This window comes from Mastigoproctus giganteus, chromosome 4, assembly GCF_048544385.1.
Source record: "Mastigoproctus giganteus isolate SK-2022 chromosome 4, ASM4854438v1, whole genome shotgun sequence".
Classification (NCBI taxonomy): Eukaryota; Metazoa; Arthropoda; class Arachnida; order Uropygi; family Thelyphonidae; genus Mastigoproctus; species Mastigoproctus giganteus.
The window spans coordinates 97455210-97479587 of NC_143578.1; the positions used below are offsets into that span (position 1 = coordinate 97455210).

Sequence of the window (24378 nt, forward strand, 5' to 3'; positions counted from 1 at the left end):
AAAACCAGCACCACTATTAGGTCTCCCTAAACACATATAGGTACTCATATGGAAAGTACTCAATTTCTGCATTAACCTTGCAGTACATATTTTGTATGCTTATGACCTTTTACAAGAGACAGCACAATAAACGGCCATAACAAATATAATTACTCTTTCAACATTACTCCAAAAACACGTTCACTCATGTTCTGCTTCTATATTATCTGCCAGCAAAGCAATCTGCCTATGCTAAACACGAAGGATCCACCAGAGCTAGATACTCTGAGTGTGATCAGTGTTCAATAGCAAGTGTTCAAGTGCAACAGATTGCTCAAAATTTTAGCTTCCAAGTGGAAATGTACACAGAATCATAAAGAAAGAATAGTGAGAAGAATATTGTATAGTCAACTGTCAACCAGCACAGCAATCTAACAATACCCCATGAAGGAGATACTATTATAATTCATCTGTAATGCTACTAAATAACACTGACTTGAATCTGTAAAACGTCTTTATTATGATAATATAAAATAAAATACATGCATACTGATTGTATAACTTTATGTTAAAATATTAAAACAAAATAAAATAATTGTTGTATAACAAGAATAAAATTCAATAAAATATATAAAATTAAAAGCGATAAAAGTTGTTTAAAACCACTAGTACAGGAGCTTTCAGCAGCAGCAGTCACCTTCATCAGCTATAGTGGTTGCAGGATGACCAACAATCTATATGTACGACACATCTCAGCAGGTCTGCGACATGAACAATGGAATCTGCACATGGTTTAGTTCTCGTGCATTGGAACTGGAAAATGGACGGGCCACTCTAAACCGTTTGTCTCTTCGTAGGATAAGGGCTTCAAAGAGTGGGTGAATGCGACAGCCCTTATCCCTATTAAGATTGTAGCGCTCAGACGAACATATTCATAAACTCTCCAGCCATTTCCGGTTCCAAAAGCCATGTGCCTTATCCACGATCACAGCTTCTTTACCAGTAATGCCATGCCCAGTTTCCCAGGCATGTTCCGCTACAGCTGAACCTCCATAATTTGCAGTCTTAAGGGCTCTATTGTGTTCCCCCAGCCTGCGTTTTGTTTCCCACACAATCAGGACACTTGATTTTATATACGCCCCCCACTAGTGTCATTACCTGCAATAGGATCTTTAGTTGCAGACACTACTGTGTGCAGCCTCCGACCTGGTAGCTGCACACAGCATATCTTACACAAATGCAAGATATGGAAAATGGGTTCTGAAATGCCCGGATAGTAGGGGTTGTATGCGGTGGAAACAGGTGTAAAAGCATCCCTGTGACTGTTGTTCATACCTCTTAAACACCTCTCAATGATGCTCTGTGGGTAGCTGCATGTTACTAGGTCCGCTGTAACATGTTTAATCTCCTCGCCTCTCTTCAGACAAGGAGCAGTGGGACTCCACCCTTTCCAATAAGGCCTTAACCACACTACTTTTATGGCAACTGGCCTGAGCTGTTTTGAAGTGTGTGTGTATTGGCCCTGATACATAGGTTTTCTGTAAACCTTAGTTTTCAAGTGTCGGCCTTCTCTGTATACACACACATCTAGGAAAACGGAAGGCCCCCCACTGCTCAACCTCCGAAGTAAACCAAATATAAGGCAAACCGCTATTCAACCACTTGAGTATTTCTATTTCATGTCCTCTTTGTATCACCGTGAACGTGTCATCAACATATCTCTCCCATGCATGTAATGGAGGAAGACTAGAGCTCCCCAACATCCTATCTTCAAATTCTTCCATTGCTAAGTTGGCTATAATTGCACTAATAGGTGAACCCATGGCCACTCCGCGAACCTACTGGTACATAACCTTTTGGAATAACATAGTGGTACTACTTAAACATAAGCCAACACCTTCCCAAATATCTTCACCACTTAGGGCTGTCCTATCTTTCAAAATACCATCTCTACTCAAAGTGTTCTGCACACAATCGAAGCCGTGTTTGACAGGTATACATTGAACAAAGAAATTACATCAAAGGATGCCATAATCTCTCCCTCTTCTTATCCTTATCCTTTAATAGGGATAAGGGCTGTCGCATTCACCCACTCTTTGAAGTTCTTATCCTACGAAAAGACAAATTCTTAGAGTAGCCCATCCATTTTCCGGTTCCAATGCATGAGAAGTGAACTGTGTGCAGATGCCATAGTTCATGTCGCAGACCTGCTGAGATGTGTGGTACATATAGATTGTCGGTCATCCTGCAACAACTATAGCTGATGAAGGCAGCCACTGCTGCCGAAAGCTCCTGTACTAGTGGTTTTAAACAACTTTTATCACTTTTAATTTTATATATTTTATTGAATTTTATTTTTGTTATACAACATTTATTTTATTTTAATATTTTAACATAAAGTTATACAATCAGTACACATGTATTTTATATTATTTTATTTTATATTATCATAATAAAGACGTTTTACAGATTTGAGTCAGTGTTATTTAATAGCATTATAGATGAATTACAGAGTTCCTGACTCCAGAGGCTTTTTCAATAAAGGAGGTACTATTAGATTACTCTTGTAAAAACTATAAGAATAATTTTTTTATTCTCAATATTTTATCACAGCCAAATTCAAATAAGGATGAAACTGCAAACATAAGAATTTATATGATCATATCTGATATACCTAGAAAAAGCAGCATACAAGGCACAGTCCTTTATCAACAAGTGCTGAGTAGTTATAGACAAATTAATTTTTTTGTAAATCTGAAATTGCACTTTTGGAAAACCAATGAAGTTGCTGATTCCATAAATGATAATCTTTAAGCTATGTGTGGAAGTAATATTACAATCTACTGAACATACAAGGTGTAAATGAAGCATACTGATTTGTCTAGTGTAAAAATTTCTATCTTCAATATGCAATACTCATATCCTAGGCCAAAAGTAAACAAATAAAATTGATTAGTAGTCTTATAATATCTTACCTGCATTGATATTCCCTCAACTTTTGCAATATATCCAACTGAATCCAAAAATGTAATGGCCAAAGGAACACCATAGATTGCTTGACGTAACAGAGACTTCAGTAAATGATACCATTTCTCTGACATGTCTGGTAATTTCTACAAATAAATTTTCACTGAAAAGGAAATTTGTTTTTGTTATAAACGCAGATCAAAAATTAAAATCACTAAATAAACAAAATATATAAGTATATATGGGTTGTGTGTGTGTATATGGATGCATGCACACATTGTGAACCAGAACAAAACACAGCAGTGCTGCTGTTGATGATGGGTTACAACAAGTGATTTTACTGAAGAATATATTAATTATCCTCACTCCTTTATGTTTTTGTGTATCCTCCATTTCCATAAAATTTTTGAGTTCTAAACTACAGTGGAACCATAGAATTACATATTACACAATTATTTCTTTTTAACATTATTCCATAGTACTGAGGATTATCTTGTTCTCCCAGGTATTTGGCACCCAGAAGAATTTCAACCGCCATAAGTAACATTATGGCCTTAATACTTCTTTAACAAACTTCCTTAACTCTGACTTGCTTTGAGATGCAAATACCTTCATTGCAGGGCTACTACATTTGGTGATGTAATTTGCTTAAAAGGTAGTGCTTCTCTAGTTAACTTATGGTTGAGGAAATTTGTGCTATCTTGAGTATTAGGGCAACAGCATTATGACAGTTGAAATTCTGCTGGCCACCAAATACTTAGAAGGGGAGGATCATCCTCAGTATCATAAATTCATTTCATTGACCATACAGCTTTAATAAAATATTAAATATACAAAGTTTTAACTCTAGTTTGACTTGGCATAAGCAATAATTTTGTGGTATAAGAAAGCAAAACATTTATTTGATTAATATTAAGTATATTTGGATTTTAGCAGAGCATTTGACTGCCCCTCATGAGAGGTTATGTATAAGCTGGAACATGTTAGAAACATGGGTCAGAATCTAACACTGATAACAGGGCAGAAGGCTGTGATTAATGGTTACTTAAAAGATTGAAATAATGTTAGAAGTCAGATCTCTGGAGGTTTGGTTTTTTTTTTTTTTTTTTTTTAGGAGCATTAGCAACTAAGGCCATATTGCTCCGGGATATGCGGTGGTCATTCCCTGACCTTTCCGCGTCCTTCGTATTTGGTGGTGACGGGCTCGAACCCCGGTCTAATCAAGAAGCGTGTGCTACGAACTGCTGCTCCTTCCCACCTGGCTACGGAGGCGCCCAGATCTCTGGAGGATATTGGATCTATTGTTGCCAATTTTCTTAAATGGCATCAACAAAGAGATAGATGGCATGATGTCAACTTTAGCACTATGCAACACTCCTTCTAGACAACTGTATAAGCCAAAAGATGGTCAGAAGAGTGGCAGCCAATTTTTATGCAGCAAGGTCTTATGCTATGGGAATAGCAATCCCAAGGTAATTTACACACTTGGTGGGGTTGAACTAAGAATAGTAGAGAAACAAAGGGATTTGAGAGTTAGGATAAGGTTGAACATGAAATTCTCCAAGCATTGTAGATAGACAGCAAGGAAAACCCATGGTGTCCTATTGGTGATTTATTGCACATTTGCTCATAAACATAGAGAGGTCTTAATCCCACAGGAAAAGATAATTGTAAGATCACACTTGGAATGGAGACATCTAAAAAAAACAAACTTCTTGAAAGGGTCCAAAGACAGATGATATGCCTGGTGAGATTGGCAACAGGGCATATATCCATATGGAGAAAGACTTTAAATTTATGGGCTATTGAGCCTGGAAACTAGCACCATAAAGGAGATGTTATTGAGATGTTATAAGGCTCTGAGCAGTGAAAATAAAATTAATGTGGGTAAAATTTTCTCTGTTATAAATGATTCCAGAACTAGAGTCCATAAATTCAAACTACAGGGGAAACAGATTTAAATTTGATTATAGGAAGTTTTCTTTTAGCCAGCATGTTGTAACTAATTACTGTAATTGGTTACTTTCAGTGATAGCTGAGGCTGACAGCCTGGAAAAAATTCAAAGGTCAGCTGGATGGTTATGTGAAGAGGGAATCATAGGTTGTTTATTTTTTTTTCTTTTATAGAATTACTTATTATTTATTTTGATATATTTTTGATTTAGTTTTCATTTTTTATTATTATTTTTATTTTTCAGTCAGTGCAGCAAAACTGATGGTTTTGGTTTTATTTGTTTTTTTTTAGGAGCATTAGCAACTAAGGCCATATTGCTCCGGGAATATGCGGTGGTCATTCCCTGACCTTTCTGCATCCTCCGTATTTGGTGGTGACAGGCTCGAACCCCGGTCTAATCAAGAAGCGTGTGCTACGCACTGCTGCTCCTTCCCACCTGGCTACGGAGGTACCCAAAACTGATGGCTTCCTTGAACTAGTCAGTGCAGCAAAACTGATAGCTTCCTTGAACTATGTGGATAATACTATCTATATTATCTAACTTGGTTAATCCACAATTAGTTCATATAACTGCTCACAGTGTATTTACCCTAATCATTTCTATGCAACAATATTACATAAAAGGGAACATCACCTCTGCAAAAACAACATCCTTACATTTATTCTTGACAAGCAGCTATTTCTTTGAATAAATCTCACATTAATAAACTATGATCAATGCCACTAAAAGTTTCTTTATTTGCATTTCTTAATATATAATGAATGAATCAATGCTGATAACAAGATCAAGAATATTGCTTTCACTTGTTCCTCTCTAACATGCTGGTGTAAAAACATGTCATCCCGCAAGGCAAGAAATCTTGCCTTGCTGGATGACATGAGTTCCAATTAATATTCGGAAAGTTAAAATCCCCCGTGACAAGAAATCCTGATTTGCTGGCCCATGCTGTTTGTATATATATACAATATCTATTCATTATACTCCTCAGTCATTTAGCGTCTTGCAGACTACTCATCTTTGTTTTTCGAGTTTATGTCACCAGACAGACATTGGCCTATCTACTGATCTGATTGTGCCATTTTAGAATCTACGTGCTTCAAAGGCATAATCTTCCCTCCCCCATCATGTCTGTCCTTTCTGTACACATTATAATCACTATATTCAAATTCTGCATTACAGATATCATAATGGTAACATGTTTCTGCTATAATGTCAGCATATGATGACTTAACCAATGCTTAAAACTCAAATTTATTTATTATATTTCTAGCATTACCATATAAGCAAGTAAATATGGTTCTTTTAGTAACTTTTATGCTTCCCATGTGAATTTCACCCCCAAGGCCTAGAAATCTCCCATCTTGCTTTCCAGATTACAGCATGTTCCAATTTAAATGAAGGAACAATTTCACCTCTGCCTGCAGCTGCTGTGAAACTATTATTCTGTGTGTTCCCCTAAACTAGCAGGTTTCTGATTCGCCTAACACTACCTTGATAGCATCCGCAAATATTCGTGCAAAAGTATACTTGCACGCAATCTCTTAAATTATGGTGTGCATTAAGCACCAAAGCAACTAAGGCTATGAGGTGTGGGTATATTGTGTCTGAATTGTGTATATTTCTCAGTCACCTTGATGGAAGAAAAACCCAAGTTTCTAGGAAGGGGAAAAAAAAACCATGCAACTTTCACTCTCAGTGACACCCTAAAAACAGCATATAAAAATTCCTTGTGTCATTGACAGGATTTGAATTCAGGCCTTTTCCAACCAGTGAGAGAATGGTGATGATAACCACTGTGCTACCTGTGAGGGTAGCACAGTGATTATCATTAATGCATTACTTTCAGGACATACTTATCCATCATATATATATTTTTTTTTAAATCTGTTATAAATAAAGTGTTCTGTTATAAATAAAGAATTAATTTTCTATAACTATTCATTATAATTTGAATTATATATAACTCTTCATTTTAGCATTGTATGCTAATTAAATTCAAATATTTTAAAGTGACCTCCTGCACATTAAAGGAATTAGTACATATCCTCCTGCACATTTTACATAACAGAACCATTAGCCTAAAAAAATTCCTAGACGTTGGCATATGAATTATTTTCTTGTATATGGTGTAGCCAATGTTATGTACTTGTTGATTCCCTGCTTAAAAATGCATACTTCTGTTCATAAAACTAAAAATTCAAGTCTCTAGTAGCCTACTTAATGAGTTCACAACTAGTTGGTATTTTGTTATTCCAAGCCAAGGGATATTTTAAAAACAAGTACATTGATTTCCTCCTGTTCCTCACATGCTTTGGAATCCAAAAATAAAGAAACCAAAATGTCACAGCACATTAAATATATTAGTATTTTTTGTGAGAAGTGATCAGCATTAGCAAATGATACAAGAAAACAAGCTTATGCAGCATAAGTCAAAAAAAAAAAAAAAAAAAAGGATTCTTTCTTGAATTCATTTAAGCTATCAAACTTTCACAACAGATGGAAGTTTGTTCCAGCAATCAACCAACTGCTGCCATTCGCCGTAGCAAAATTACCAAAAAATATACAATAAATAAGATAACCATTTTATTTATTATTATTTTTTTCAGATATGGACCAATTTTATATTTGGCCACGTACCACAAAAAATATTAAACTTGACATAATTATAGCATACGTTAGGTTGTTATAGGAATACCTGTATTTCCCATCACTGTTAATTGCCTATTGTAAAAAATGAAAAATAATTGTTTTGTCAAATCCACGTCCTAAGGTTGGGACCACTTCTCAAAACCAGTTAACCACACTAACAAGCCACCAGACGAAAAAAATAAAACCAGCATGCTTCTCGCCATGCGTTGTAAAGGTAATCGTGAATTGCCCTGTGATTAACCGAAGAAATGCTACCACCACGAAACATTATAAATTGCTTTGTGCAAACAGCTTTCGTCCATGCGTGGCGAAGATTTGCAAAAAATCGCAATGGTTGTAGGGTCAGATTTTATACCTCTGTATAAGTTGCGTGTTCTAAATAAACCAAAATATTACACAAAATTTCGTCTGTGCAAATCTTACAAATATATGAAAAGTTTGACAATTCGATCACGAAAACAGCTGCAACGTAATTATTATCTTTTTTTTTTTTTTTTCTTGAAATAAAAGATGTAAAAACATTACAATAACAAAACTCACTACGCTTAGTTTACTGGTATAAAAATCATATTTACCTCTTGCCAATGAGAACACATGGCGCCACCTAATATATTTAAACTTTGGACAAAAAGGGAAACAGAAAGAAAGTGAATTCAAAAGTATACACTGGTGTTCAAAGAAAGTGAATTCAAAAGTATACACAGGTGTTCAAAGAAAGTGCATCACCTAGGAATTTCACATTTCTAACCCTTTTTCGCGATGGTTACATTAATGACTAGGATCACAAATAGAAATATAAACAAAAGATATTCATTAATAGTTAAGGCAAAGCTAAGTAATATTTCACAATGCTCTCAAAATGAGCATTTGCAACCCTTATAGTATAAAATTTATGACAGTTTTGGTAAACACGACTAGTATAGTTGAAATGTTATTATTATTAGCGATATGGTGCAAGGAAGCCTGAGGCTTATGGTGCACCAGCCAAAAAAAAAAAAAAAATTCTCGAGTTACCCTGACTGAGAGAGAAAGAGTCAAAAGCAGAACGGAATCACCAAGAAAGAGAAGAATGATGATATCCAGCTCAGGACCTTGGGTGTGCCAAGCCCATACTCACCAGTTGTGAGCCCCTGGGGTTTGAAGCCCTCAGTTTGATTTAGTTTATCATTTAAAATGGAAAACGAAAGGAAAGGTTCACCAGTTGCAAACTAATATTTAGTTGAACTGCCTCTGGCTCTGATGACAACAGCACACTGTCGAGGCATTGACAAGATCAATTTCTGAAGATAATAAACTGATACTTCGTGGTTTCAGACACGAATTACGGCTTCCTGAAGTTCACGAAAGGTCTTTGGTTTCTCGAACCTCTAATGCAGAAATGAAGAGCTAATGTAACTACAGAAGTGCCTACTTACACTTTTTGCCCGATGACAAGAAGCAGAGTCGTCCTGAAAGATGCAGTTACTTTGCAGGTTGAAATGGTCCCTAATGGCTGGCAGCAATTTGCTTTCCAATATAGCCAGGTATCCATTGGCATTTACGGAGCCTTTTATAAACTGCAGGTGACTTACTCCGCAATACGAAATGCGCCTCCCATTTGGCTGGTAAGGAATTTCACTGTAGACACCATACAGTCTGGATGGTATTCTTCACCACATCTACGGCAAATCGTTTGTCTCCCATCACAGCCATGCAAGTTGAATTTCTTCTCATCCAAGAAAATAACTGACTTCCCCTTCTCAGGGGTCCATTTGATATGCTCCTTACATCAGATTGACTTTTCATTTTTTTGTGACAGGAGGGGCTCCTTCTTAGGACGACGGGCTACAAGTCCATTGTTGAAGAGGCATATTCTGACTGTTACTGCACTTGCTACCACTCCTGTATGTTCTTCCCATTCTCTTTTCAGCTCAGACGAAAAAGCTTTACGGTTTTTAAGGCATAAGCGCTTCAACCCAGGGGCTCACATCTGGTGAGTATAGGCTTGGCACACCCAGGGTCCTGAGTGGGATATCATCATTCTTCTCTTTCTTGGTGATTCCCTTCTATTTCTGACCCCCTCCCTCTTCTCTCTCTCTCTCAGGGGGTAATTCAGAATTTTTTTTTTTTTTTTTGGCTGGTGCAGCAAAAGCCTCAGGCTTCCTTGCACCATATGGCTAATAATAATAATAATAATAATGATAATAAAACGTGGTCCTGTTTTGGCTTAGAGACTCATTTTCGTCCGGTTCCTTTTTTCCTATCAGCAGAACCAGTATTCTTGAGTTTGGAAAGAAATCTACACACTGCCCCCTGTTTACAAGACACTATATAAGCAATATGACAAAAAAAACATCCTTTCTCACGTAAAGCAACAATAGCACTCTTTCTTCGTGACGTCAACTGCACACGTAACTCGCCATCCTGACACAAGCAAGGAATGACTGCAACTCTTTCAGAGCGTGCTTATATAGCTGAAAGTAACAGCTGATGCAATATTACGTTATCACCTACGCGTATTAATCTTATCTGATGCAATCTGTAAAAAACATTGCCATATACTTACGTTATTCCGTTGACAATTACAATTTTAAAGGATGATGCACTTTCTTTGAACAGCAGTGTAGTTCTGAACTTTGTAAGATTCTCAAAAAAGTCAGTTTTTAGTCAGCTATTAGTCAGTTTTTTTCTTCATTTCAAAATGAAGAAAAAAACTTCATTTTAAATCAAGTCTTTTTGAGAGCAGCTGAAGCCCGACAGGCATCCCCTGGGTTAGTAATAGTACAGTAGACTTTCAGAATAACGGTACCTTCGGTGACTCAAGGTGATGTTATTTCGATTTTTCCGTTATCTAGAAAGTTTTATTTTTAATATATTTAATGCAGAAATAACTTGGCTAAATAAGAAATAGAGAGATTAAGATTGCAATTTGATTAACTGCACATAAAAAACATAAACATGTTGACGATCCAATGTTTTATTATTATTATTATTAATAGCCATATGGTGCAAGGAAGCCTGAGGCTTATGCTGCACTAGGAAAAAAAAAAAGTTCCCGAGATACCCAGAGAGAGAGAGAGAGAGAGAGAGACAAAAGTAGAAGGGAATCACCAAGAAAGAGAAGAATGATGATATCCACCTCAGGACCCTGGGTGTGCCAAGCCCATACTCACCAGATGTGAGCCCCTCTGCCATTAATACACTCCTACCTGCGCTCTCTTCTATTTTCTTTATTATAACAAGTTTAGTCTGCATGTGTAGCCCAGTGGTATCGTTACCGCCATCCCCACACTAGGTGGAAAAATCTCGGGTTCGAATTCCATCGATGAAGCGAGGAACTTTTATGGGCTGAGTTAGTCGATCTCAGGCGTAGATAGCAAGGTTTTTCTGGATGGTAAAACCATCCAGAGAAGTGGGAACTGAAGTTTAACAAATGCAAAGCACTGCATATGGGTAGAAGTAACCCCAGAGAAACGTAATAACTGTGTGGTACTACACTTAGGGTGGCAGAAAATGAAAAAGACCTGGGAGTAATTGTGCAGTCAGATATGAAGTTTTCTGAGCTATGCAGACAGGTTGCCAGAGTAGGTCATGGGGTTATTGTCAATGATATACAGGAATTTTGCTAGCAGGGAAAAGGCAGTGATTATCTCTTTGTATAAGTCAACGGTCAGGCCATGCCTTGAGTACAGTGTACAGGTCTGGAGGCCTCATTTTAGGAAAGGATGTAGATTTTCTTGAGTATGTGCAGAGAAGGGCAATAAGATTGGTGAGGGGAATGAAGGCGTCCTCTTGTGAAGAAAGGCTTAAATTCTGCAAATTGCAGCGGCTGGAGACTAGGCACCTGTGAGGTGATCTGATTGAGGTGTATAAGGCCTTGAATGGGTTGAGCATGCTGAATGCTGATGGGATTCTTCCACTTGCTCAGACTGTGAACATGAGGGGACATAAATTCAAATTGAGGAAAGACAGTTGTAGAATAGATGTGTGGAAATTTGCCTTTAGCCAGTGGGTGGTTAATTGCTGGAACAAACTTCCATCTGTCGTTCTGGAAGATGATAGCTTAAATAAATTCAAGGAAGAACTGGACAGACTTTTAGAGGGAATGGTTGTGTGAAATTGTTTCTTTTTTTTTTTTTTTTTTTTTTTTTTTTTTGGCTGATGGTATATAAGCTTGTTTTCTTGCATCACATGCCTCTACTACTACTACTACTGACAAGTTAAGATTTTAAAATGTCAAGGTTAAGATTTCACATCCCAATTTTAAGTAATAGTAAACTTAATAATATGTATATTCATGTACTCATGATCATGTAAGTAAGCTAAGGTTGACAACATAAATGATAATATAAACAGATTTTTTTTTAATTTCTTTAGTTCCAAAAGTTAATTTACATACATATATACATAAGGCAACTTACAGAAAATAGCATCCAAAAAAGAAATTTTTAAAACTACTGCCCAGAAAATATTTGATTTTAACCCGGAAAATATTTGATTTTAACCCAGAAAATATTTGATTTTAAATTTAAGCAATTTAAGATGTACGAAGAAACTATGTTATTCTTTTTTAAATGCTAATAATGATAGCATGTGCTTATCCTGTGATATAATCAAAGACTGTAATGCAAATAAAACATGAAAGAGTTAGCACTTCTTTTCATAAGGGGAAAAAACTGTAACATAAAGAATTACAGTATAAAAGCAGATATTTGACATATATCAGGATTTCAGGTAGTGCCAGTTGCAAACGCCTACACAAAACAATTAAGTTCTTCAATGCAAAGATATACTTCTTAGTCACATTAATGTATACACTAAACTTTATTTCTGATGACTTAATTTTAAAACAATACTTATTTTGTTAACACTTCTTATCACCGATTGTGCTTTCATATCAAATTGTTCAAGAGCCAGTTGATCAACGTCATTCATAAGAAGTGCTAATGCTTTATAACCCCTTTTTAAAAATTAATTTTTTAAAATGAACCATTGCTTCATTAAACATTATTCTTTTTATTTAATGCACTTTTGTAATGTTTAAGTATTTAATTCACAGTCCCTTTGGTAATGGGTAGATGGTTGCAATAATCTTTTTAATATATTATTTTCTAATGGATGATTTCAGAATTGCATCTCATAAACTCAGCAGTAGATCCAATATTGTATAAAGTTTCGTGACAACTTGATTATATCAGAATACAAAATATAACAAAATACACACGTGATGAAATTGCTGTCAATTCAAAACATAAAATTTATTAAAAAACATACATCTATTGATTTACATAACACCACTTATACCATTTGGTAGATAAGACAGTGCAAGTCTGAGCAAAAATTCACTGTGTGATATTACAATTAGTGTTCACAATGGAATGCAGCATGGAAAGCAATGGTAAAGGTTTAAACAAATTAGAAAAAAAAAAAAATAAATAAATAGAACTATTTGGAGTGTTGCATTAATTCATCGAGTTCAATAAAAAAGGAAAAAATTCTACATCAATGAAATTCTTTATTACCTCCAAACTGGAATAAAAATCAAATAAAGGTAAAAATAAAAAAGGCACACGGTGTACTTTAACATGTGGTCTATACTTTTGGGATCAATTCAGGACCTGAAAACAATGAAATATAAATATTTGTTTATAAATATTGCACAAATATAAATATTTATTTGATTTTGAATAATTGCAAAGCTATGGCTGTCTGAATTTTAAAAAAAATGGCCTATAACTGCTCAGAATCAAGCACGTTTTGTGCCCCTTTTCATTGTTTTCACGTCTTGAATTGATCCTGAAAGTATGGCCCACATGTTATGAAGCACCCTGTATATATATTTACATAAAAATTGATAAAGATAAAACTTCTTGATTAAAAATATGTAGGATAGCAGATGGCATAACAATATTTAGTACAAACAGTAACCAATATACATGATCGTCTCATCTTTCACCACCACTTCATTCACTTATTTATTGTAACATTTACACTCTCAATTTTAGTCAACAAAGGCGTTTGTTTTATTCTTATTTTACATTCTTTTACCATAAAGTTTTTTTACCAGTTTTTAATATATATATTTATATTTCATTTTTACCTTTATTTTAATTACCTCCAACCAACTGAGTTGGTTGGAGGTAATTAAAATGTCAGTTGGTTGAAGGTAATAAGGAACTTCAATAATGTCATTTATTCTAAATTTAGAAGACCTCTTTTGCTTTAAAAAAAAAAAAAAAAGTTCAAACTTGATTAATTAAATGAATTAAAGCGACAGCTGAATCTTTAAACCTGGATTCCAACTTTTGTTTTCCCATGTGCACCTTTTTTTAAATTATGTTAGCACAAATGTGTATTGCCATATCATTACTGCACTGCATGTAATCAACAGCTAGCCATCATCCAAATATGTGACAAATTCAATCAGTGGCAGAGGTCCACCATCAATGGGAAGCCAAAAGAATCAAGGGGGCTCTGACAGCTGGTTTGGTATTGTTGTTAAATATCACATGGGGACTGTTCAGCAATATAAGTGGGGGATGAGAATTTATAGTTTCACCTTTGATTTCAATTCTAAATTTATTAACAGAGTACTCATTTTCTGCATCTAATATTGGATGAATGCATAAGAAATAGTTGTAGCTGCCAGGCATTATGTACAAAAACATCCAAATTCTTTTACCTCAGAAAATTTGTTTTTATCTAAATATATATATTTTTTATTTAAATAAATTTTATTTATTTGGTTTATGCATAAACTTGATGGATATACTCTTCCAGTCAATCAGAGGCTATACATGAAACTGGTCAGTTGCAGTTATAACATGTGGATGCTGGTGTACAAGCTGAATGCAAAACCCACTAACTGTGATCCAAGTTGTGTTGGACTTTAGGAAAACGCAAAATGCATTCTTATCATATTCAAAAAATCCATGCAATGTTTCTTATCGGCTTTCTGCCATATAAGAAACATTGCATGGTCCTCTGCACAGGAGTGTGCAGAGGATCCTATGTTCCCTACCATGATCCAGGATGAAGCACAATCCACATACTATGTATGCAATATCTGGGCCAAAATAGCTGATGATATGATTATCAGTCTGCAGTTTGTTTGTTTGTTTGTTTATTTGGTTTTTAGGAGCATTAGCAACTAAGGCCATATTGCTCCGGGATATGCGGTGGTCATTCCCTGCCCTTTCCGCATCCTCCGTATTTGGTGGTGACGGGCTCGAACCCCGGTCTAATCAAGAAGCGTGTGCTAAGCACCGTCCCACCTGGCTACGGAGGTGCCTACTCAGTCTGCAGTGTACACATTACAAGATTGCCTGGTGGTAATAAGTGTTTGAACTTTCTAATCTGTGTTTTTGAAAGATGCTATGGATACATACTGATGCATATGGTTCATGCATGATGTACATCTGCACACTTTACCCGATTGGCACTATGCTGCTTAAACAACCACCATGTAGGACATTGGATGGATTGTAGTCACAATACTACAGTGTCCTGCCTAGGTTATCAGATCTGAATAGCACTGATTTTAATCTATGTGGTCATATTGAAGACAAGGTATCCATCGCCAAAGTAAATACTAGTACGTAAAAGCTTATCATCATATGTTTTGTTGCTCGTGCATGATGGTGCACCAGTTAAAATCACCAGAATGATATGATGGCTTCTGAAAAATCACTACAAAAGGTGTTAGATGGGATGTGGTTATGATGATTGAGTGGAATGACCTGCCAGGCCATCAGATCTGAATCTCATATTTAAAGCAGGGAGTAAACCAATGAAGTAAACAATCATCAAGAATTCTGGCAGTATATCAGATTACCAACAGAAATACATCACGTATTCTAGAGCGTATACGAGCCTTGCTCGTATTACAAATGCATGTATTTTGGCAAAAACACTCACACTGAACATTTATTGTGAATTACATTGTATTATTATATGATGCAAGCTTTTGATGAGAACTGCACTATCTTCCTACAGATTAGTGCTATCCTTCCTACAGATCAGTGTACCATTAACCTTGTAAATAACAGAAATTTCATGTTTTTTAACAAATTTTATTTCTGCATTCACACTGATTTGTCATGTGTATGTTTTATGTTATTTATCTAATTCCCATGTAACCATGTTGGCTTTGTATCAATCCTTTTCTCTGACATTGGAAGTGACTTCACAAGTTTAAGATTTTTTTTTTTTTTTTTAAACTATGCTGTCTTCAAAAGAACTCCTAAGAACATTTTCAATTCATTTTGTTGTCAGGAACATACAGAATTTATGACATGTAGTTCTGAATCACCCTGGTATATACATGTATACAAGCATATGTAAAAAATAACTACTTCAAAGTTCATTCAAAAATGTATGAACTAATTGTAAATTGTTATGTACAAACTAATTGTAAATAGTACAGCAAAAAAATAAAATACTTATTTCGCTTCTAGTAATTTAAGGATAATTATTTTTTAGAAAGATGCAAATGTTAGGAAGAGTAAATAATAAATGCAAATGTAAATTATATTTCTTTTTCAAAAAAAAAGCAACAGTTTTATACAAATTCTTATTGAAATACATTATCCCAGTGGTGGTGTGGGTCTGATAGACTTTTCAGCAAAGTTTATTTTATGACAGGGTCCAATCATGTTTGTTACAATCGCAGGTGTCACTACCATTGGATTAACAGGAAATATCTTCCACATAGGTTATGTGAAAAATACTTCTATATAAATTACAATATTGTTTGTGACCCTGCTAGCATCACTTCTTTAACAACTTCATAGAAACTATAGCCTAATCATTTTAAAATTTTGATTTCTCTATAGTGAAGGGATTATCTACGAAATACCATATCTCCTTATCAATGATATTTCCTTCATGTAATGAGGCATACATATGCTATCATCGAAACATTTAACAATTTGAAGTATTTGTAAAATAATAAGAGAAGTTTAACTCAATATAGTATGTAGAACACTTCCGTATGATACTCTCCAGAAATTAAAATGAAAAAAAATCGAAAATCTTACATTAGAGTAACAAATAATTAAAAATCAAGTTAACACAATTAAAAATAAGAAAATTAAATATTTCTTATTTTTAATTGTGTTAAATTGATTTTTAATTATTTGTTACTCTAATGTAAGATTTTTGATTTTTTTTGTTTTAATTTCTGGAGTGTTTGTTTGTTGTTTGGTTTTTAGGAGCATTAACAACTAAGGCCATATTGCTCCGGGGATATGCGGTGGTCATTCCCTGACCTTTCCGCATTCTCTGTATTTGGTGGTCATGGGCCGAACCCCAGTCTAATCAAGAAGCGTGTGCTGCGCACTGCTGCTCCTGCCCACCTGGCTACGGAGGCACCGGAGAGTATCACATGGAAGTGTTCCATGTACTATATTGAGGTAAACTTCTCTTACTTTACAAATATTGATATCAACATAGAACATATTGAGCATTACAGCTCTGGTTCATACTATCTAACAATTTGAAGCATAAAATTATTCAGTTATAAACTGATCATTGCCAACTATTTCCTCAAATTATAATTAGTTACAGAAACTAATTATAATTAGTTACAGAAACTAATTATAATTTTAAAAAATCCAGTATAACATTATAGTTCATTGGCAGTACAGTAAAATCCCATTACAATGAATAGCATTTAAATAAAATTTTCATGATGAAAAATTCAGTACAATAAATTATTTTCAAAGTTCAGAGCCCTATTATAAATATGACTATGGGAGGATTTGCTTGAGGTGGGGGAAAGGGGTGAGGAAGTTTTAAAAGATGCAGAAAAAAAAATCAATATCATGTCCTCTACGTCAATTTCCATATTTCTGTATGCCCCAATCCTTTTTTCTTTCCTTTTTTTTAAACTCCTGCTATAAGCAATGGTACAATAAATGTATTGGTCTAGTTTCATAAAACAGGAAAAAAAACCAAAATAAATAGATAAAAGAAAAAAAATTTCAATATGTGTGATGACCAATTTGCAAACTTGTAGCTGCTTTTCTTTTTATTCTCATGTAACCATGGAAATTTTTATTCTCATGTAACCATTTTTTTTGGAAATTTTCAAATTTCCAAAAAAAATTAAACATTAAAAACAAAAGCTGACATATTAATAAGTGAAAGTAATAATATTTTTATATATACTGTACTGCATTTCAGAATGTGTGGTTTATAAAATTTATATGATTCAGTATTTCTTATAATTAAAATACATTTTCAAAATGATACTCTCTGAACAATATTTTTACTTTTGTAGTACATTTTTGTTTATCATTTTTTTAAATTGATTATTGATTTTAAAATCAATATTTAAGTAAAATAAAGTGGATGTTACTGTTATCATATATTAGAAAAGTGCAACAGAATTTACTGATGACATTACCGACAGCAAATTCTAAATGGAAAGCATTCAAGGAAGTAATGTTGGCAGCTACCATGCTTTTCATACCAACTAAGAACTACTGTTCACAGTTTAGGCCTAAATGGATGGCAGATGAATTAATGAGACTCATGGTAGAGAAGAAAAATGCATGGGTGCAAATAAATTATCAGTTGACACAAAAGACTATGGTAGATACAAGCGAGTCTGTAATCAAATCACAAAGGAGGTTAGGCAAGCAAAGGCAAATTACGAGAAATCTTTGGCACAAGGATGCAAAGATTTCTTTACTTATGTAAACTCTAGAAGAAAGGGGATGAATCAAATTGGTCCATTTGACATCGACGGTTCAATTGTTGATGAACCTGCCGAGATAGCTGACAAACTGAATGAGTATTTTACATCTAAATTCACACATGAGGAAGTCTGTAGGGAAGTAGTTTGATAAAGTTTATCAAACTCAAGCAGGGAGCTATGATTTTGTAATAACTGAGAGCAAAGTGGAGGAGAAATTGTTGAAGTTGAACATAAAAAAGGCACCTGGGGTGGATGGAATCTATCCAGTTATATTAAGGGAGGCAGCAAAGGAAGTAAGCAAACCCTTAGTCATAATTATGAAAGCTTCCTTGGACTCAGGAGAAGATTTGCACATCTCCAGTCCCCGTGGACTGGAGATGTGCAAATGTGTCCCCAGTTCACAAAGGAAGATCAAAGAGTGACACGAGTAATTACAGATCTGTTAGTTTAACTTGTGTTCTAAGGAAAATAATGGAGTCACTGGTTAAAGAAGCAATGCAGGATCATCTACACAAGACTGCAGTTATAGTTCAGACACAGCATGGGTTTGTTAAGTAGAAGTCTTGTCTGACAAATCTGATTGGACACTATGATGTGGTCACAAAGGAACTTGATGCAAAAAATAATTCTGATATCATATACTTGGACTTTAGGAAAGCTTTTTATACTGTGGCACATGGAAGACTACTGTACAAATTGGACCAGTATGGCATTAAGGGAAAGTTGCTACAATGGATAAAAGGATGGTTGAGTGGGAGAAGACAGAGAGTGGTAATCAATGGATACTGCTCTTTGTGGACTAATGTTATTAATAGAGTCTTCCAGGGTTCAGTGCTGGGCTCCTTGTTGTTTTCTGTATTTATCAATGATACTGATGAAGGAATATCAGGGTTAATGTCTAAGTTTGCACACGATATGCATGTTGGCAGTGTTGTTAATGACAGTAATGACAGTACACTACTGCAACAGGTACTAGAAAAGTTGAGCAGATGGGTTGAGAGCTGGCAACTGAAATTTAACATTGACAAATTCAAAGTACAGTCAGTCCTCGTATAGCACGATAGTTGTGTTCCTAGAAACCCTCGTGCAATGCAAAATCGTGCAATATAAACAACAGGCCCTATGGGAAAAATAGGGTTAGGTGCCAACCACCCAAGATTGAACACACATTGGTAACCAAAAAATTACCAAACACAATAAATAAAATACTTACGTATTTTATAACGATTAAAATACGTAATAAAAAATATTATACTTTTTATAATATTTTTATTATTATATTATATTTTATTATAATATAATAAATAATAAAACAATAAAAAAAAGTAAGTATTTTTTATGAATAAAATACTTACGTATTTTAGTACGACTATTACGTAATAAAATATTGCTAATGCTTTTGCTTCTATCGTAAGCAAACTTGTTTTCTGTTTGATTTTCTATCCAAACAGATGACAGCCGTTCCATCTCTTCCAATTCTTTGTGTTTTAATCTAATGGATTTTAATTACACTTTGAGTTGTTCCTGCTATGAAAGCTGTTTTTATTATCTTTGCATTCTTTGTAATTCTCGGCGTTGCCTCATTTAGGTCTGTAGCACGTGCAATATCACATGGTCTTTCATTTCGCTCAAAGCATTTCACAATTTCATATTTTTTCTCTTTCGACAGAGGCGGACTGGCCATAAGCCTTACCGGGGAAACACCGGTGGGCCGATGGCCGGTGTGATTTTGGCCATAAACCATAGTATGAGGCCACTGTATATTTTCCTGGGTAAGAAATTTTGATCCAGTCCACCTCTGTTTATTGATATTGCTTTTCTTTTTCTCTCTGAATCTGCAGCATCCTGGTGTCTTCACCAGGTTGCTTCCTTTTTACACCTTTTGAGTATTTTACTCATTTTTAGGGCACAATTACTACATTAATAAAGCACAATTACAAAACGAGGAGGCAAGCTTGATACACATAAACAAAGCTGCGCGCGTGTAACAACTGAATAAACAACACTGTAAAGGCAGAGATAAACTATTAACACCTCACATTTTACTAAAGCACATTTCTAGGGGTTACTACCATAAAACAATAAAAACAATTTCCAGTTGCGTTTCTGAAAGTGGAATCTGTTATAAACTGGTAGTAAACTCGATCTAATTGCATTTGCGATTATACCGATAACTGGAATTGTGTTGGTTTTTACATTATTATGGTGAAATGTGTTTCCCCTTCAATATAAAAAAATACATTTTCAGAATCTTCTCTTCATTCCTATCGTGTTGCGTTCAGTTGGGGTGATTCCACATTCAACTGCCATTTCTTGTAAACACAAAGGCGAATCATGCATAAGCGAATTCGGTTCGTGTTATATAAGATATCGTCCCCCTATTTATAAATCGTGTATGATCGAATTCGTGTAGTGTAAACACGTGTTATACGAGGACTGACTGTACTGCATAAGGGTAGCAGTAACTCCAGAGTAAAGTACTAACTGGACAGTAGAGAATGAAAAGAACCTGGAGGTAATTGTACAATCAGATATGAAGTTTTCTGACAGTGCAAACAGGCTGCAAGAATAGCTCATGGTGTCTTGTCAATGATATACAGGAAATTTGCTAGCAGGGATAAGGAGGTGATTGTCCCCTTATATAAGGCAATGGTCAGGCCACACCTTGATTACTGCATACAGGTCTGGAGGCCTCATTTTAGGAATTACATAGAGCTGCTGGAACGAATACAGAGAAGGGAATAAGATTGGTGAGTGGAACAAAGGGTTTCTGTTACCAAGAAAAGCTTAAGTTCTGCAATGCAGCATCTGGAGACTAGGCACTTGCGAGGTGATCTAATTGAGGTGTATAAGGACTTAAATGGATTGAGCAAGCTCAATGCTGATTGGATTCTCCCTCTTGCTCAGATTACTCACCTGAGGGACATAAATTCAAACTGAGGAAAGACAACCATATAATAGATGTGCAGAAATATTCCTTTAGCCAGCGGCTGGTTGATAGTTGGAACAAACTTCCATCTGTTATAGTGGAAGTCAATGACTTAAGTTCAAAGCAGAACTAGACAAACATTTGGAGTGAGTGAATGGGTGAAATGGGGAGGTGTTTTTTTTTTTTTTTTTGGCTGAGGCTTTATAAGCTTGCTTTCTTGCATCATATGCCTCTACTAATGCTAATGCTCTCTGAACAATATTTTTTCTTTTGTAGTGCATTTTTTAAAATTAATTATTGATGTTAAAGTCAATATTTAAGTAAAATAAAGTGGATGTTACTACTACCATATATTTGAAAAGTGCAGCAGAATTTACTTAATGAATAATGTTGCTTTTAAAATAATTTTTAATGATATTCATAGGAACCAAATTTTGACACAATGATTCATGCCCCCTCTCCCCCGAGAAGTTTTGTTATTATGGGATTTTACTGTATTGTAAATTATTCTTGAAAAACTCACTTAAGTTTACTTTCAATCCGTTTAAAAAGTGATGGATTTTTAAAAAAAAAACAACATGAATTTTCAGTATATCACATTTGCATTACAATACACACTACACAGCAAGTATGAAATAATATTAATACATTAAAATGAACGTTGATTAAGTTATACACAAACTACATTAATGTACAATTGCATGAACAATATATAAAAACAGATGTCACTATTAGATGAATGGAGACAATGATTGAGACCTTCAGTGATGAACGATGTTACATGCTATAAAAGTTAAATCACAGTAATAAAATGAAGTGGACTGTACAAAATGGTATCATATCACTCTAGTTTATCCATTCGAGGATGAACAATGAAATGCTTATTTTACAAGGTGAAATTTAACATGCTGCTATAAAGTTTGACCATCTTCAAAATTTGAACTATGACATGCTGACTGTGGATAATTAACGTAAGTAACATTTAATCCCACATGCCGCTGCTTGCTTTTTTGGGCTAGTTTAGTTATTACACCTTGAACATTTTCTTCTAGTTCAGAAAATGCAGGCCGCTTCCTTGGATCCTCTGACCAACATTTCATCATGATCTGATAGCTATAAAAAATAAAATAATTCTTTATATAATTATTTGTTTGATCAAATGATAATAAGAATAAACCATCTTTATTATACATAACTGCTAAAGATACAGTTACCCCAAAACAGAGACACTCTTTATATCAGACCCCATGTGGACTTTATATGGTCCCCATGAGTAGAGATGTTTGCTCTTTAATGCATATCAGAACATGCAGCAGCCACCACATCATAACAGTTGTCCATAACAAAAAACACAAGGAAGTTTGTGAAAGCCTGGTGGATACAAGTCAGTCCTTCGGTGATCACACAACAACAACAGATACACTTTGCTATCTGCTACGGATGTCATTCTTCCTTTTTGCTTATTGGTGCCAGTTCAACTCGAAGCCCCAGATGCCTCCTTCAACTAGGCCTCAAGGTTGGACCTCTTGTATTGGAGCCCCATATCCAGAGCCAACAAATACAAGCCTTTGGACAATAGCCTTTGTTCCTTGGGGACTGTAGAAATCAAATTGCATGTAAACCTTGTGGTGGTCAGTCAGCACTGTACCTTGTAAACCTGATACCAGGCCCGTGAGAGTAAGCATTGTACTTATAAATTTTGTTTACTGGCAAGCTGTTTACCTGGTTTTCACACCAACTTTAAATTTGTAAATTAGAAGCAATTTCATTAATTCTATCTGCTTAATACATTTTTCTCCCCATTCCTTTTGTTTTTCTTCTAACCCAGAAGATGACAGTAAAGAGGTCTTCAAAACCTTGGCAACTCCCCTTTAATTATCATCTCTTCCTTAATATCAGTAGTATGTTAAATTTATCTATCTTCTGTAATAATAGATTTCTATTGTTTCCATATGCAGTTAGTCTGAGTACTCATTTGCAATTATTTGAATATCTGCATAACTCCTAATATGCCTGTAAAAGAGCAATCCGATACAGGCAGTGTAAGAATCAATTTTGCCTCTGCTTGCAGCTGCCATTAAACTATTAGTTTGTATATCCCTCCCCCAAAACTAGCAGTTTTACAATCCACCTAACACTACCTTGACAGAATCCCCAAATATTCCTTCACACTTTCTATTTAAGTGTATTCTATCTCATCTCTATAAAAATACCCTTCTCTGTTAACAAGCACAGATGATCATACCAAGAAAAATTTTACCCCTTAGCCTTGCGCAATCTCTCTAAGCCTCTGCTTTGACTAATTTTATTACTTTGTTACCAGAATTTGCAGCAATACATATACCGTATTTGGCAGCATATAAGACGCACTTTTTTTTCCAAAAAAATGCCTTGAAAAATTACCCTGTGTCCTATATGTGGAAGTGAGTCCTCCCTCATCAGCATTGGGGTGAATGAGCAGGTTATATTTCGCTGTTCAATCAGAATATTTTTGTTTCTTAAGGATAATGGGACACCCTAGGGTACTTTTGAACTTGCAGAGTTGTTTGGAATCAGTTCCAAGAAGTTTCGAAAGCCAGGGAACACAGGAAAAGCCTTAGAAGGTGATGGAAGCTTCAAGATTCTTCTTCAGGTTTCCCAATAGTTCGCCGATCTTTTAAAAAGTGGCAGGCCAGTTCTGTGTGGGTTTTTGTGATGCTAAGTGTGTCTCCATATACAGTAGAGTTGTTGCTATTGGGTTTATCGACACAAAGGCTGCTGTGGCCAAATTATGTCATACGGTAATGTACTTTAATTATGTGTGAAGTGACTATAATCACGACATTGAATTGTAATCATTGTGGGTAACTTAAAACAAAATAAAAAACAGTGTCAACTGTATACCAGTTGTTTTTAATCAGAACCCCGTTTCGTAACAATACTGTTTAATCTTGGTGTTTGACATTATTTTAAAATATTTTACCCTCAGAAAATAGCTGCAGGAGAAAAGAGATTGAGTTACACTATTGTATATAAACTAAACGTAATAGATCACATAAGTAAACATGGTAACAGAGCTGCGGAAAGGTTTTTTGGACCATTGCCTACAGAAAAAATTATGTGTCCAGCGGAAGCAAGAAAAAGAACTTCAAGCTGCTAAAAAACGTAAGCATAACTTTCTTCATCCCACCCCACATTGGCCAGAACTTGAAGAAGATGTGAAAAAGTGGGTAGTAGGT

At 35.1% G+C, this 24378-nt stretch overlaps 2 protein-coding genes across 5 annotated transcripts in view; both read right to left on the bottom strand.

Annotated features, from left to right (window-relative positions):
- Nucleotides 1–3098, bottom strand: part of LOC150086929 (mitochondrial inner membrane protease subunit 2) — a 254550-nt gene extending 251452 nt beyond the window's left edge. For both annotated transcript variants that reach the window (XM_090371685.1, XM_090371686.1), the window contains exon 1: nucleotides 2955–3098. In XM_090371685.1, coding sequence (XP_090227811.1) covers nucleotides 2955–3080 — 126 coding nt within the window. In that variant the 5' untranslated portion in view covers nucleotides 3081–3098. The remainder of the gene's footprint in view (nucleotides 1–2954) is intronic.
- Nucleotides 3099–21805: 18707 nt separating this feature from the next.
- Nucleotides 21806–24378, bottom strand: part of LOC150086931 (hepatocyte growth factor receptor-like) — a 193660-nt gene continuing 191087 nt past the window's right edge. For all 3 annotated transcript variants that reach the window (XM_090372829.1, XM_090372831.1, XM_090372830.1), the window contains exon 20: nucleotides 21806–22273. In XM_090372829.1, the coding sequence (XP_090228955.1) occupies nucleotides 22072–22273 (202 nt within the window). In that variant the 3' untranslated portion in view covers nucleotides 21806–22071. The remainder of the gene's footprint in view (nucleotides 22274–24378) is intronic.